Here is a 16,045-nt window from a genome sequence, read left to right as displayed (position 1 = left end):
CTGGGAAATTGTCCTCTGTAGGTTCCTCGAAACCCCCCCTTTGGTATTGTGTCTGGTAAAAGGGTTTGGATTGTGAGGTAGTTGCCTCAGATGTTTGGGGCCTAAAGCCTCCCCTATATTGAGGCTTTCAAAATGAGCCTCTGTATTGTGTTGAGTAAAGCGCCCCCATAGCTTTGGCAGTGTCGGCGTCCTTTTTCATTTTCTCGATGGCTGTATCAACCTGTGTGCCAAACAGTTGGTGTTCATTAAAAGGCATGTTCAGAACAGCTTGCTGGATTTCAGGTTTAAAGCCGGACGACCGAAGCCATGCGTGTCATCTAATGGTGACAGCTGTATTAATAGTTCTTGCGGCTGTGTTTGCGGAGTCTAACGCTGACCTGATTTGATTATTGGTAATTGCCTGCCCCTCTTTGACTATCTGCTAGGCTCTTTTCTGTTGAACTTTGGGGAGATGCTGGACGATGTCTTTCATCTCGTCCCAGTGGGCCCTGTCGTATCTAGCCATTAGCGCTTGGGAATTGGTTATACGCCATTGATTTGCAGCTTGCGATGCTACTCTTTTACCAGCGGCATCGAATTTTTTACTTTCTTTATCTGGTGGCGGTGCGTCCCCAGACGACTGGGAGTTAGCCCTCTACCTTGCTGTGCTGACCACTAAGGGAATCTGGGGGTAGCTGTTGGGTAATAAAAGCTAGGTACTTTTTTTCTACCCTAGGAGTGATTGCTCTTGCTTTAACTGGTTCCTGAAAGATTTGATGTGCATGTTTTAACATGCCAGGAAGCATGGGTAGACTCTGGTAGGTGACGTGAGTTGAGGACAACGTATTAAATAAAAAATCATCCTCAAGAGGTTCTGTGTGCATGGCTATGTTATGGTATGACGCTGCCCTAGCTAGAACCTGCATGTATGAGGTGCTATCCTCTGGGGGTGATGGCTTCGACGGATAGCACTCTGGACTATTGTCAGAAATGGGATCATCATAAAGGTCCCAAGGGTCGGTCTCATCCTGGTGTGATTGTGCAGAGTGTACTGGAGACTGTGCAGTGGGGGTAATAGATGGAGAGACAGTTATTTCAGGAGAATGAGGGGGAGACTGGTGAGGTGAGAACCGAGGAGGTGGAGATTTTTGTCTCGGTTTTGGTACTTTAGCCGATGGCTGGTCAGTGTCCAAATGTCCTTCAAAGGCCAGCTTCCTCTTTGTTTTTAGAGGAGGTGCAGTCAGGATCTTGCCAGTGTCTTTATGAATTTGGATTCTGGCCTGTTTTTCGTCAAATTCCACCATTTGCGTAAGTTCTTCCGCAAATCTATGGCTTTCTTTCAATTGCTTGGAAAGTCCATGCTCGTCTGTATATGTGTCTTTTCGGCTACGAAGCCGGTTTCCTCGGGATCACAGGCCTGTAGTAGACGTTGGCCTCGGCTCCGAGAGGGATTTTCGGGGCTTCGACTCGATGGGTCGGTGCTTGAGCATTTCGGAGCCTGTGCTTCGGCTCGAGTCCGAAGGCTTCGGTGGCATGGCCTTTCTCTGTGCCGTAGATGCTGCTTGGTCACTGGTAGTTTTTTTTAAGGGTGGAGCCATGGCCTTCCGGCAGTGGCGTTCCCGAGGCCTTGTGTTTGGGCATGGACTGGGCAGGGGCAGGCATACTCACGTGCTGGCATGCTGTTATCGGTCTGTCGTTGTCAGACTCATGCTCGGAGTCGGACCCCCGAACCAAGACTGTGGTGTGGATCATCTCCTCCTCTTCTGCGTCGAGGCGTTCAGAGCTTCTAAACTCCATTTCCAACCTTCGCGCTCTTCGGTCTCATATAGTCTTTTTCGAGCGGAAGGATCTGTAGGTCTTGCAAGTATCCTCTCGGTGGTCTGGAGATAGACACAGGTTACAGATTAGGTGTTGGCCCGTATACAGGAACTTGGCGTGGCACTGAGGGCAGAATCTAAAGGGGGTCCGGTTCATGAGGCTTCGACAAGACTTTGGTCAGGCCAACCAGGCCCGAGTTGGGCGCAGGTGCCCTGAAAGGCAAGTAGAGAGCTGTATCCGCCGGTACCAAAGTGTCGATGACAGATGGTACTCGATCGAAAACAATACCGACGAATTTAGAGAGTTTGTAGTACTTTTCCGACTTGAACTACCGAAGTGAAAAGAAACACGTCCGAACCTGATGGCGGAAAGAAAACAATCTAAGATGGAGTCCATGCGTAATGGAGCCGAAAAGGAGGAGTCACTCGATCCCGTGACTCAAAAAGACTTCTTCGAAGAAAAACAACTTGTAACACTCCGAGCCCAACACTAGATGGCAGGACCTGTGCATAGCATGTGTATCTGCAGCTACACATGCCATCGAATATATATATATATATCGAATATATATATATATATATATATATATATATATATATATATATATATGTGTGTTAATTCATCCAAGCAATATCATTTAATTTATTAGGCTGGGCTGCACATAATAGAGCTACTTATAGGTAGCCGGAGCTCCACCAGTAGCTCACAAGCTACTCATTGGAGATGGTTGATCTACATACATGGTTTATGCCATGATGTTTTTTTTATGGGCACTTGTTTTAGAATTTACCCAAATCCACCCAAGAAGTGGTTAAACTATAGCATTCCTGTAAAATAATATCTTGGCAAACTCCCTGTACTAAAATAGATACCATGGCAACCCTAGGTTGTGCAGTCAAAAGTTACATAATTAGCCAACCAACTCAAGAAAGCTCTACTGTTCAAAGGTCTGCCACACATGGCTGCACAGAAGAGATGTCTTGATTGGTATTTCACATGATGAGTCCGATTGCGGTTTCGTAGTTTTAGACACCACTCTGATCCAAGTTGCAGACACTGTTTACCATGCTTCACTACACCTGAGTATAAGCGCTGTTGATGCATGTATACGACAGGTGTGAGGATAGCCTGACTGCTAAACAGCTATAGAGGCTACCATCATAGTCTTATGTCCACATAGCACATACATGAGGGTAAGGTTCCAGAAGGCAGTGAGATGGACTTGCATGAATTGAGAAACAGTGACCAAAAGAAGGGGTGGAGTTAAACGTGAAAATATAGTTTGCGCAGTGGAAGCTTGATCTGTTGATTATAAGTGCTAGACAGGCATCTCACGCTATCAGAATAGTTAAATGAAGTGCACCAAGGTCCAACACTTTCCCTTTGTCACATAATGCCCATATTAATATGAGTGGCGGTCACCAATTGAGGTTTGGACCACTTATTCCTCAAATTCATTAGTTGTATGTAAAGGAAGTAAGTGAACCCACTCAAGGTTAAACGCTAAGGACTAAGCATGATAGTTGTTGGAAGGTGATTTTACTCAAAAGCAACTTCTCACATTTTTTTATCAAAAAAAGAGATCAATGTGGTACTGGCGATCCAGATATTCTTTATTACAAGGTATGGAAAAACAGCAGACACATGTTTAGCTCCTTCAAAGGCTGAGAGCCTGGGGCTTCCTCAATGCTGCAAAGGCAAATTATGTAATCCTTAGTGAGAACTTCTCGGCTGAGGGGAAGTTTATTGTGGGGAACATTGGACAGCTTGAGTAGTGTGGTGAACCATGGTTGACAAGTCCAGGTGGGGGCTACTAGAATGAGAGACTTTTGCCGGAGCTTCTGAACCACAAAAGGAAGAATAGGGAGATGTGGACAAGCTTATGCAAATATCCCTGACCAGTTCATCCACAGAGCATTGCCCTTGGATCCTGGGTGTGGGAACCTGGAGGTGAAGTTTGGGCATTTTGCATTGTCTGCAGTTGCAAACAGGTCTATCTGTGGAAACTGCCACATGTGGAAGTATAGGAGGAGGTCTGGAGGGTTGAGTTCCCACTCGTGGACTTGTTGCCCTATCCTGCTGAGGAGGTTGGCAAAGTCTTTGTCCATCACTGGGAGGTGTTCCGCTAACAGGTGGGTGTTGTGATAATCTGTCCAATGACAAATCTTCTGAGATAGGCGGGATAACTGTAGAATGTCTCTCCCCCCGTTTTTGTAGATAAAACATGACTGTCATGTTGTCTGTCCGAACCAGGAAAACCTTGCCTATCAGTTGCGTTAGGAAAGCTTTCACTGCTAGGTGAATAGCTTGCAGCTCGAAGTAGTTGATGTTGAGACTATGGTAACTGATGTCCCAGAGACCCTGAACTGTGAGTTCCTGTAGGTGAGCACCCCATCCTATAATGGACATGTCCACTGTGAGAATGACCTGGGGGACAGGGTTGAGAAATGGCCAGGCCTTTGACAGATATTGTGAGTTCCACCACTGCAGAGAGTGAAGTAGTGTGCGGCTGTCTACCAACACTAAATCTTGTAGTTTGCACTGAGACTGAGACCATTGGCATACCAGGCATTCCTGCAGTGAGTGCATACGTAGTCGTGCATGTGGGACTGTTGCAGTGCAAGATGCCATCATGCCTAGGAGTCGACTGTTGTGTTGGTTGGGGTGAAACTGTTGTAGTAGCCCTTGGATGTTCTGAATCCTGGTTACATGTGGGCATGCTAATCCCAGCTGTGCGTTAAGAATAGCTCCTAAAAAGGGCTGAATCTTTGAAGATTGAAGGTGTGACTTCTGTATGTTGATGGTAAACCTTGGTGGTTGGACAAGATGTAGATTTGTCTGAGGGGTGTTGTTGACACAATGGGAGCATAGTGGCTTTGATGAGCCAGTCTTCCAGGGATGAGAAGACATGAATGTTATGCCTGCGTAGATGTGCTGCTACTACTGCTATGCATTTGGTTAACACCCGTGGCATGGTAATAACTCCGACTGGGAGCACCTTGTACTGGTAATGGTTTCCTGCTGTAACACACCTGAGGTATTTGCGGTGTGATGGGTGGACTGGGATGTGAAAGTAAGCATTAAGTCTAGTGCTGTCATAAAGATGCCTTTTTGGAGCAGTAAGATCACTTCTTGAAGAGTGACTATGTGGAAATGCTCTGATAAGATAAAAATGATTTAAGGGTCTGAAGTCCAACATGGCTGTAGCGATCCGTCTTTTATGGGGATTAGAAAGTATAGGGAGTATACTCTTTACCCTTGTTGTTGAAGGGAGACAGGCTCTATGGCTCCTTTGAGCAACAGAGACTACACTTCCTGTTTGAGTGAGTTCTGATGTTCTACAGAGAGTTTGTGTCTGAGGTGGGATGTTGGGAGGTAGGGTGATGTGCTCCAGACAATAACAATGTTGGATAATGTCCAACACCTACTGATCTGAGGTTATGGTTTCCCAGGTGGGGAGGTACTGTTGTAGTCATCCCCCAACAGGTGTTGGATGGTCGGGGGAATAAGAAGAGTCACGGTTTGGAGGTGGAGATTGCGGTGCGAGCAGAGGTACCTTTTCCGTGACCCTTGAAATTGTTTCCTCTGTATGTGTCTCTGAAACGCTCCTTTGAAAGGGATGTTTGATGTTGTTGTTTGTATGAGGAGGTAGAGGCATCTGAGGATGTAACTTTGCCTCCTTGTTTGAATACAGGCTGCCGAAAGAAACTACAAGTGGGGGGTTTGGAGTGCCCTCAGACTTTGCTACCTTGGTGTCCTTTTCAATTTCCTAATGCTTGGTCCACTTGGGGACTAAACAGATGGTGACTGTCGAGAGGGACATTCAACACTGTTTATTGCATTTCTGGCTTGAAACCAAATATGTGTAAGCAAATATGTCTAGGCAGCAGTGCACTACTATTGATGCCCCTGGCGGCTGTGTCGGCTGAATCAAGTGCAAACCTGATGAAGCTAACTTATATAAATTCACCCTCTTGTACAATTTCTTGACCCCTCTTTTTGTGTTCGCCAGGGAGATTTTTAGAGGAGTTCATCCATTTCATCCCAATAGGCCCTAATATATCTTTCCAACAACCCTGGTGTATTGGCAATTCGCCAATGACTGGTGGCTTGTGCTGCCACTGTTTTTCCGGATGCATCAATGAGTTTTGACTCCATATCAGGCGGAGGAGCATCCGCTGTGGTCTGGGAATTGGCCCTTTTATGGACCTGGATATCACCAGTGAATCTGGAGGGAGTTGGCACTTGACTGGGTTGAGGGTGCTGCTTTATTATTTTTTTTATCAGCCTTAGGTGTAATTATGTGTGCCTACATTACATTCAGATAGGAATGCATTCACTTCAAAATAGGAAGGTACTGACATGCCCTACTGGTGCTGGAAAGGGTTTTGAAAAGAAAATAATCTTCAGTGGGGTCCTTGTGTAAAGGAACCTGATGATAAGCTGCCACTCTAGAAATTAACTCCTGGAAAAATGCTGCATCATCAGGGGGTGAGGGCTTGGCTGGCTAAAGATCTGGGTTAGTATCACCCGGGGATCAATATCCAACAGTGGAAAGAAAACAATCTAACAATGGAGTTGATGCCCATGCGCATTATCACCAAAAGGAGGAGTCTTTTTACCTTGTGACTCTAAAGACCCAAACATTAGATGGTGGAGGTATGCAGAGCATGGCATCGAACAGGGTTATCCCACACCACAATCGAAAACACCTGCACATACAGATTAAAAGTCTGGCATTCAACATACAAATACATAAATTACCCAGGGGGAGAACATATCTGGAAAGAAAGTTTTGTGGGGGTGGCCCATGGTAACTGTCCCACATTAAGAGCTAGATTCAACAGGTACCAGGAGATATGTAGGAAATAAAGGCCATTTTTTTTTATTACCTGGTCACTGCCTGCGATGAATGTGAATTTCACACCTCCGGCTCTCCCTGCTAAGGTTTTCAGAAGCTTCCTAAGGCTCTTCAACTTGAAAATAGCTGCTTGAGCTAGATCAGAACAGACTTTAAGCACTCTGTAGGCACAGTCTCTACCTTGCTAACAGACTCATGAATAAACATAATAATCCCTCTTCGCCTTCACTAAACTTTGCATCTGTCTCAACATTCCTCAAACACTCATTATTATGCCTTCTTCCAAATCTCCCTCTATTCTCCATGGATTCCCTCACGTTGGTTTAAGTGCCTTCAGGGGAAGGGACTATAAGACTCTGATGCATTTAGCTTTTTCCTCTTTTTTTCCGAAGCTTGCAGCATGGATTTCTTAAAGAGAGCCGAGCCAGAAGTTTAATAGGTAAAGCAGCATGTTTTATTCATTCACCTCCCACACGTTATTAGCAGCACAACAGTCCAACAGTGAACCAGTCACTGGCCTTCTTCTGTTACCTATCATGGCACCGGATTTACAGAGTCACAGCAAGCAGTCCAGTTCAGGATAGTTGTTGGCCAACAATGGTGTTGGGGGTATAGCTGAGGAGGTCCACCAGGGTAGATAAATAAGTTGTGGTTCAGGTGAGCACCGTCTTCACTTGTGGCAGTAGGACTGTCAGTTGGGCCTGCAAGTCCACCAACTCACATAGTGGATTTCCAGTCAAATCTAGCTGTGACAGCTTGGGACAGCTGGCCAGTGGCTTGAGGTCAGCTACAGATCTGATACCTGAGAAGAGGTTAAGGAAGTTAAGTACAGCTTTGTTGCCTTGCAAATGCATGCGAGTCGGAGCACTGCTTGTACCCACAAGTGTCAATGCCACACAGGACAAAAGTACATTGAAGAACTGTGGTGTCATTATGCGAATGGATAAGTAACATCCTTGCTGAAACAAGAACAAAGACCGGTTCTACTGGATGGGTATTACCATATGCCATTAGCAAGAGCGTCATCTCTGTAATGATTCCCCTCCCCTCACAACAGTTTATCTAATTCAGGTAGCTCAGGTAGGCCTTTCATGGGCAGCCACACACTGCATCCCCTGTTACTCTGCAGATGGCAACAAAACTTTGTCTTAGCTGCTTCACTGCTGCATGCACAGAAGGCCTCTCACACGTGTGGGAAAGTAAGTAGAAGCAGGGCACACATGTCAGAGAGGAAAGGGAGAAGATGCACAGGCTACTGTGAATCCAAGGGAAAGCTACCGGCCTTAGAATTCTGAAAGAAGGAGCGCCATCACTGCAGGGGCGCTTAGCAACAGGCAGCCTCATCTTGCGGGACCCTCCACGTGGTTCCTGAAGCAACTAGGCTAGCAAAGACGGGGATACAGACAAACTAATCCAATTCAGTGTCCCGCATGACATCCCAGCCAAATTCTTGCAATTCTTTATTCAGTGATAATCAGGAAAGCAGGTGACGCAAAGCCCATGGTCTTGACAAACAGCGATTAGCAATACTAATAGGCCTGGATCTTTCATAAGTGAAAGTGATTCTTTACTGATTGACAAGTTTTGTGTAGTTTGTGCGAGTGAGTACATGCAAGGAGTCAACAGTGGGAGTGATGAAAGTGAATAGAAGGATGAATAAGTGGCTTTGTGCATGGATAGGAATTGTGCGAGTGAGCTCCTAAATAGATGAATGGCTGAAAGTATGAGGCCATTGCCTGATCAATAAATTGGTGAGTGGATGGATGGACACAGAAAGAATACACCGCTCTTGAGGGCTCAGATCCCAGCCAGCAGCACTAATAGCGTATAAAAATGCTACTAATTATTACTATTATGCTAGGATAACTGTCCGTTACACTAATATAGACACAGTGGATCAGTAACATTACTACATATACATACATTCATACAGTGGGGATTCTTTGACCTCTCTAGAATGCCTACTGCACAAACAAACAGGTTAAATTGCAGTTATGGATATGAATTAAAACCGAGAAGCCATTGAAATAAGCAAGTTATGGTTAATAAGCAAGTTATCGATAGGAGCACGATCCACAACTCGCACAGCAGCCACGCAAACCATCTGACTTGCACAACATAATGCAATGCTCTGAGGGTAAAAAAGAGAAAAAAAAGATATCGAATGAAAAAGAACAAAATGGAGTGTGAGAGGAGGTAAACAAAGGAAATGGGGGAAAACAGAGGAAGAGATAAGGGAAGGATACAGGATTGGCATTAAGAGCTAGAGATAGGGGAACAAGAAGGATGTAGGGATAGAAAACTAGACAGTGTAAGGCAAAAGGAAAACAAAGAATGTGAGATTAGGAGAAAACAAAAGGAGCAGTGGCGAGAGAGTGGGAGACAAGACAGAAACAGTATGAGATGGATAAGTAAAAACAGACAGCAGGATATGGGGACGATTGGAGAGGACATTGGCGAGACAAAGTGGGAAATGAAGAAGGGAATTGGAGAGAGATGGAACAGACCATGGGCGAAGCAGGAAAGAATCAAAGAAACAAAGAAGGACAAATGGGAGACACTGTGCAAGATAATTTTAGGAAATTGTGATTGGTATAAAGGAGGAGGAACAGGGATGAAGCCTTCAATGGTTTAAAAAGTGCAGTGGCACTGGGGCCGAGGGGCCCACTGAACCGCGTTTAATGCTGAATTTTACTAGCTCAACAGCAGTCAGGTCCATTTTCCTTGCTTGCACAAAGCTCCAACACATTCTGGCTATGTCAGTGAAAAAGGTGAGATGACAGAAAAGGGGCGAATGAAAGAGGAAGATGTGTTAAGACAACAACAAGGGGTTGTCGGTCTACTAAACTTATTGGCAAAATGCCACAGCTTCAGGTGTCCTTAGCAGAGACGATCTACCTCAGGCTCCTGGTGTCTGCTGACTATATCTGATGGGAAGAGGAAAGGGCTAAACAGGGAAAGCACGAAGAAGCATCTGAAGACTTTCAGGCGCAGACATGGAACAGGGAGAAAAGGAAGAAAAAAGAAATGAAGATGAGAAAGATGCAAACACAGAAAGAGAAGTATCTCAAAGCGCATGAGAGATTATTAAAAAAAAAAAAAAAAAAAAAAAAAAAAAGGGAAGGAGAAACCAACAGGTCTTACGGGAGTTCGTAAAGCAGAATTGGAATGGAAGATGAATGAGAAATTAGTTTAGCGAGAAGAGTGAGCACTGGAAATATGAGGAAGCTGGAAGGAGGCATGAAGGGGGCATGCATGAGTGAAGCACAGAAGTTCGAGGGAGGTGCACTGAAAGCCACTGCAGCAGTCTTCTGCAGGGCGGGAAAAGAAGTACTGCGGAGGGGTACTCCGTCAAGGCTGAATGCTCCTACTGACCCTTAAGGAAATACTAACCACTCTTCTTCTGGGTTCTAGGAGGACATGCCAAATATCCTGCGGGCTGAACACTAGGGGAACGTGTCACTGTGGTAATGATTCACGTTTTATCAGAGAAGATGGACTACCAAAAGAGGACCTCAAAGGAATATCCAATAGAAAGGCAGTATGCAGTAACCCCGTATGGATCCAAGTAGGACCATTGCAAGCTGCTCGCGTCACTGCGGCAACTCAACATTAGGAAGTATTCTGCACAACTGTCGCTCTACAGTTAAGCAAAAACTTGAAATTACTGATAGAACCAATAAATAGATTTGTAATATATTAATGTTTATAGAGGCCTGGTTTAGAATACTTCTCACTATACTACGGATCTCCTTCCTCCTGGCATTTCCATTAAGTGCTGTGATTACAAAGAGAGGTGCGATTGAGGTGTTAAGCACAAATTCTGTTCACTGCAGAGATTTCTCAAGACTCTTAGCTTTCCGTCCAAAGCTCGATTATGGAGATAAAATCAGCACATTCAGAAACTGTTAGACTAGAAGTCATTTACCATCCCCTATTGACAAAATGACCTTTAATATCACTAACCAACCTGTCTTTCCGTAACAAATATCTTCTTAGATTTCAGTCCACACTGGGTATAACAGTGAAACTGCTGTCAGGCCAAGTCATAGCAAAGCTTCTATTCTGGCTTTAATGTGAGCAAAGGAAAATGTGGTTATTGCAAAGGATCTCATACCTGTTGATTGGTCTTCTCAAACACTATTACTCTTGGTAAATCAAAAAAGGTATCAGAGACATCAAAAATATTCATCTTTACCTTGCTGGCCTAGCTATGCATATACTCTGCTCTATTAGCCCTAACGACAATGTGAACATCACAAAACTTAAATTCAATTAATATAAGTATGTGTTTTATATATATATATATATATATATATATGGAAAATGTCACTTACCCAGTGTACATCTGTTCGTGGCATTAGTCGCTGCAGATTCACATGCTGTGCACATCCCGCCATCTGGTGTTGGGCTCGGAGTGTTACAAGTTGTTTTTCTTCGAAGAAGTCTTTTCGAGTCACGAGACCGAGGGACTCCTCCCATTTCGGCTCCATTGCGCATGGGCGTCGACTCCATCTTAGATTGTTTTCCCCGCAGAGGGTGAGGTAGGAGTTGTGTATGCTAGTGATAGTGCCCATGCAATGGAGTAATGTACATAATGTAGTTTAAAGTAATATATTTACAAATATACAGATGTTCAATATCAACTTCTAAACGGCTACAGGCTCCCGGGGAGGCGGGTGGGCACATGTGAATCTGCAGCGACTAATGCCACGAACAGATGTACACTGGGTAAGTGACATTTTCCGTTCGATGGCATGTGTAGCTGCAGATACGCGTTGCTGTGCATAGACTAGTAAGCAGTTATCTCCCCAAAAGCGGTGGTTCAGCCTGTAGGAGTTGAAGTTGTTTGAAACAATGTTCGTAGTGCTGCTTGGCCTACTGTGGCTTGTTGTGCTGTTAGCACATCTACACAGTAGTGCTTGGTAAATGTGTGAGGCGTAGACCATGTGGCTGCCTTACATATTTCAGTCATTGGAATATGTCCTAGGAAGGCCATGGTAGCACCTTTCTTTCTAGATGAGTGCGCCTTTGGTGTAATAGGCAGTTCTCTCTTTGCTTTAAGATAACAGGTTTGAATGCACTTAACTATCCATCTAGCAATGCCTTGTTTAGAAATTGGATTCCCTGTATGAGGTTTTTGGAAAGCAATAAATAATTGTTTTGTTTTTCAAATTGGTTTTGTTCTGTCAATGTAGTACATTAACGCTCTTTTGATGTCTAATGTATGTAGTGCTCTTTCAGCTACAGAGTCTGGCTGTGGGAAGAACACTGGTAATTCTACTGTTTGATTTAAGTGGAACGGTGATATGACTTTTGGTAAAAATTTAGGATTTGTCCGTAGAACTACTTTATGCTTGTGTATTTGAATAAATGGTTCTTGTATGGTAAATGCTTGAATCTCACTTACTCTTCTTAAAGATGTGATGGCAATTAAAAATGCAACTTTCCATGTTAAGTATTGCATTTCACAAGAGTGCATGGGCTCAAAAGGTGGACCCATGAGTCGTGTTAAGACAATGTTAAGGTTCCATGAAGGAACTGGTGGTGTTCTTGGTGGTATAATTCTCTTTAGACCTTCCATAAATGCTTTTATGACTTGTATCCTAAATAGAGAAGTTGAGTGCGTAATTTGCAGGTAAGCTGAAATTGCTGTAAGATGTTTCTTACAGGAAGAAAAAGCTAGCTTTGACTTTTGCAAATGTAGTAAGTATCCTACGAGGTCTTTGGCAGATGCGTGTAAGGGTTGAATTTGATTATTATGGCAGTAATAAACAAATCTTTTCCACTTATTTGCATAGCAATGTCTAGTGGTAGGTTTCCTAGCTTGTTTTATGACTTCCATACATTCATGTGTAAGGTCTAAGGGGGTCATTCTGACCCCCGCGGGCGGCGGTCGCCGCCCGCGTGGAGGGAGCCGCCATATGGCCGCTCCCTTTCCTGCTGGGCTGGCGGGCGACCGCCAGAAGGCCGCCCTCCAGCCCAGCGGGAAACCCCTCCCCACGAGGAAGCCGGCTCCGAATGGAGCCGGCGGAGTGGGTATGTGCGACGGGTGCAGTGGCACCCGTCGCGTATTTCAGTGTCTGCATAGCAGACACTGAAATACAAAGTGGGGCCCTCTTACGGGGGCCACTGCAGTGCCCATGCCATTGGCATGGGCACTGCAGGGGCCCGCGACACCCCATACCGCCATCCTGTTCCTGGCGGGAGACCTGCCAGGAACAGGATGGCGGTATGGGGTGTCAGGATTCTTTGGGGCAGCGAAAGAGAGAGAGAGAGACCGCCGGTTTTCCACTTCTGACCGCGGCCGAACCGCCGCAGTCAGAATGCCCTGCGGGGCACCGCCAGCCTGTTGGCAGTGCTCCCGCCAACCCTGGCCCCGGCGGTCATGGACCGCCGGGGTCAGAATCACCCCCTAAGTGTCCGAATTCTAGGACTTCAGGAGCCAGATTGCTAGATTCAGCGATGCTGGATTTGGGTGTCTGATCTGTTGTTTGTGTTGCGTTAACAGATCTGGTATGTTTGGTAGTTTGACATGAGGCACTACTGAAAGGTCTAGTAGTGTTGTGTACCAAGGTTGTCTTGCCCATGTTGGCGCTATAAGTATGAGTTTGAGTTTGTTTTGACTCAACTTGTTTACTAGATATGGAAGGAGTGGGAGAGGGGGAAAAGCGTAAGCAAATATCCCTTACCAACTCATCCATAATGCATTGCCCTGAGACTGATCTTGTGGGTACCTGGATGCGAAGTGTTGGCATTTTGAGTTTTCCTTTGTTGCAAATAGATCTATTTGTGGTGTTCCCCAACTCTGGAAGTAAGTATTCAGTATTTGGGGGTGAATCTCCCATTCGTGGATCTGTTGATGATCCCGAGAGAGATTGTCTGCTAACTGATTCTGAATTCCTGGAATAAATTGTGCTATTAGGCGAATGTGGTTGTGAATCGCCTAATGCCATATTTTCTGTTACAGGAGACACAACTGTGTTGAGTGTGTCCCTCCCTGTTTGTTTAGGTAATACATCGTTGTCATATTGTCTGTTTTGACAAGAATGTGTTTGTGGCTTATTATGGGTTGAAATGCTTTCAGCGCTAGAAATACTGCCAATAGTTCTAAGTGATTTATGTGAAACTGTTTTTGGTGAGTGTCCCATTGTCCTTGGATGCTGTATTGATTGAGGTGTGCTCCCCACCCTATCATGGAGGCATCTGTTATTACATATTGTGGCACTGGGTCTTGGAAAGGCCGCCCTTTGTTTAAATTTATACTGTTCCACCATTGAAGCGAGGTGTATGTTTGGCGGTCTACCAACACCAGATCTAGAAGTTGACCCTGTGCTTGTGACCACTGTGATGCTAGGCACTGTTGTAAGGGCCGCATGTGCAACCTTGCATTTGGGACAATGGCTATGCATGAAGACATCATGCCTAGGAGTTTCATCACCATTTTGACTTGTATCTGTTGTTTTGGATACATGGCCTGTAATATATTGTGAAATGCCTGAACCCTTTGTGGACTTGGAGTGGCAATCCCTTTTGTTGTGTTGATTGTCGCCCCTAAGTATTGCTGTGTTTGACACGGTATAAGGTGTGACTTTGTGTAGTTGATTGAGAAACCTAGTTTGTGGAGGGTTTCTATGACATACTTTGTGTGTTGTGAACACTTTTTTAGTGTGTTGGTTTTGATTAACCAATCGTCTAGGTACGGGAACACATGTATTTGCTGCCTTCTGATATGTGCAGCTACGACTGCTAGGCATTTTGTAAAAACTCTTGGCGCAGTTGTTATTCCGAATGGCAACACCTTGAAATGGTAATGTATCCCTTGGAATACAAACCATAAGTACTTTCTGTGTGAAGGATGTATCGGTATATGGAAATATGCATCCTTTAGGTCTAGTGTTGTCATGTAGTCTTGTCGTTTGAGTAGTGGGATTACGTCTTGTAATGTCACCATGTGAAAGTGATCTGATTTGATGTAGGTATTTAATGTTTGGAGATCTAATATAGTTCTCAGACTCTTGTCTTTTTTGGGTATGAGAAAGTACAGAGTAAACTCCTTTTCCTTTCTGGTGTTTTGGTACTAATTCTATTGCTTCTTTTAGTAGCAATGCCTGAACCTCTAGTCCTAGAAGATCTATATGTTGTTTTGTCATATTGTGTGTTTTCGGTGGGACGTTTGGAGGGAATTTTAGAAATTCTATGCAATAACCATGTTGGATAATTGCTAGGACCAAAGTGTCTGTTGTTATTTCCTCCCAATGTTTGTAAAAATTGGTTAGTCTCCCCCCCACAGATATTATGTGTTAGGGATGTGTGACTTTGAAGTCACTGCTTGTTTTGAGGAGTTTTGGGACTTTGGAACTTTCCTCTATTCTTTTGGAATTGTCCCCCTCTATATTGTCCCCGAAAACTTCCCCGCTGATACTGGCTCTGGTAAGTGGGTCTTGTTTGTGAGGTTGTGGGTTCAGTGCTTTGTCCTCGAAACCCCTCTCTAAACTGTGTTTTTCGAAATGTGTCTCTGCCCTGTGGGGAGTAGAGTGCGTCCATGGCTTTGGCCGTGTCAGTGTCTTTTTTAAGTTTTTCGATCGCAGTGTCCACCTCCGGCCCAAACAATTGCTGTCCGTTGAATGGCATATTCAGCACAGCTTGCTGTATTTCTGGTTTAAATCCTGATGTACGCAGCCATGCATGTCTCCTTATTGTTACTGCTGTGTTGACAGTTCTAGCAGCTGTGTCTGCAGCATCCATTGCTGACCGTATCTGGTTGTTGGAGATACTCTGTCCTTCTTCTACTACCTGCTGCGCTCTCTTTTGGAACTCCTTGGGCAAATGTTCTATAAAGTGCTGCATTTCGTCCCAATGGGCCCTATCGTATCTGGCCAACAAAGCTTGTGAATTGGCAATACGCCACTGGTTTGCTGCTTGTGCCGCCACTCTTTTTCCTGCTGCGTCGAACTTTCTACTTTCTTTATCTGGAGGTGGTGCATCTCCTGAAGTATGTGAGTTCGCTCTTTTGCGCGCTGCCCCTACTACAACTGAGTCCGGTGTTCGCTGTTGTGTGATGTACACGGGGTCTGTTGGTGGCGGTTTATATTTTTTCTCCACTCTTGGAGTAATGGCTCTTCCTTTTACAGCCTCTTCAAACACTTGTTTGGAGTGTTTTAGCATTCCGGGTAGCATAGGAAGACTTTGATACTGGCTGTGTGTGGACGACAGTGTGTTAAAAAGAAAGTCGTCTTCAATAGGCTCAGCATGCAGGCTGACATTATGAAATGCCGCTGCTCTCGACACCACCTGTGCGTAGGCTGTACTATCCTCTGGTGGCGACGGTCTAGCTGGATAACATTCAGGACTATTATCTGACACTGGTGCATCGTAAAGGTCCCA

The 16,045-nt window shown here is 44.9% G+C and overlaps 1 protein-coding gene across 2 annotated transcripts in view; it reads right to left on the bottom strand.

Moving 5' to 3' along the window:
- Positions 1-7,089: 7,089 nt before the first annotated feature.
- The window catches only part of RABGGTA (Rab geranylgeranyltransferase subunit alpha), a 316,511-nt gene continuing 307,555 nt past the window's right edge, over positions 7,090-16,045 (bottom strand). For both annotated transcript variants that reach the window (XM_069238152.1, XM_069238151.1), the window contains one exon: positions 7,090-7,460. In XM_069238152.1, coding sequence (XP_069094253.1) covers positions 7,312-7,460 — 149 coding nt within the window. In that variant the 3' untranslated portion in view covers positions 7,090-7,311. The remainder of the gene's footprint in view (positions 7,461-16,045) is intronic.

This window comes from Pleurodeles waltl, chromosome 6 (assembly GCF_031143425.1).
Source record: "Pleurodeles waltl isolate 20211129_DDA chromosome 6, aPleWal1.hap1.20221129, whole genome shotgun sequence".
In the NCBI taxonomy this organism is placed as follows: Eukaryota; Metazoa; Chordata; class Amphibia; order Caudata; family Salamandridae; genus Pleurodeles; species Pleurodeles waltl.
Note: the sequence above shows the minus strand (reverse complement) of the source record. Positions and strands in the feature narration are given on the sequence as shown.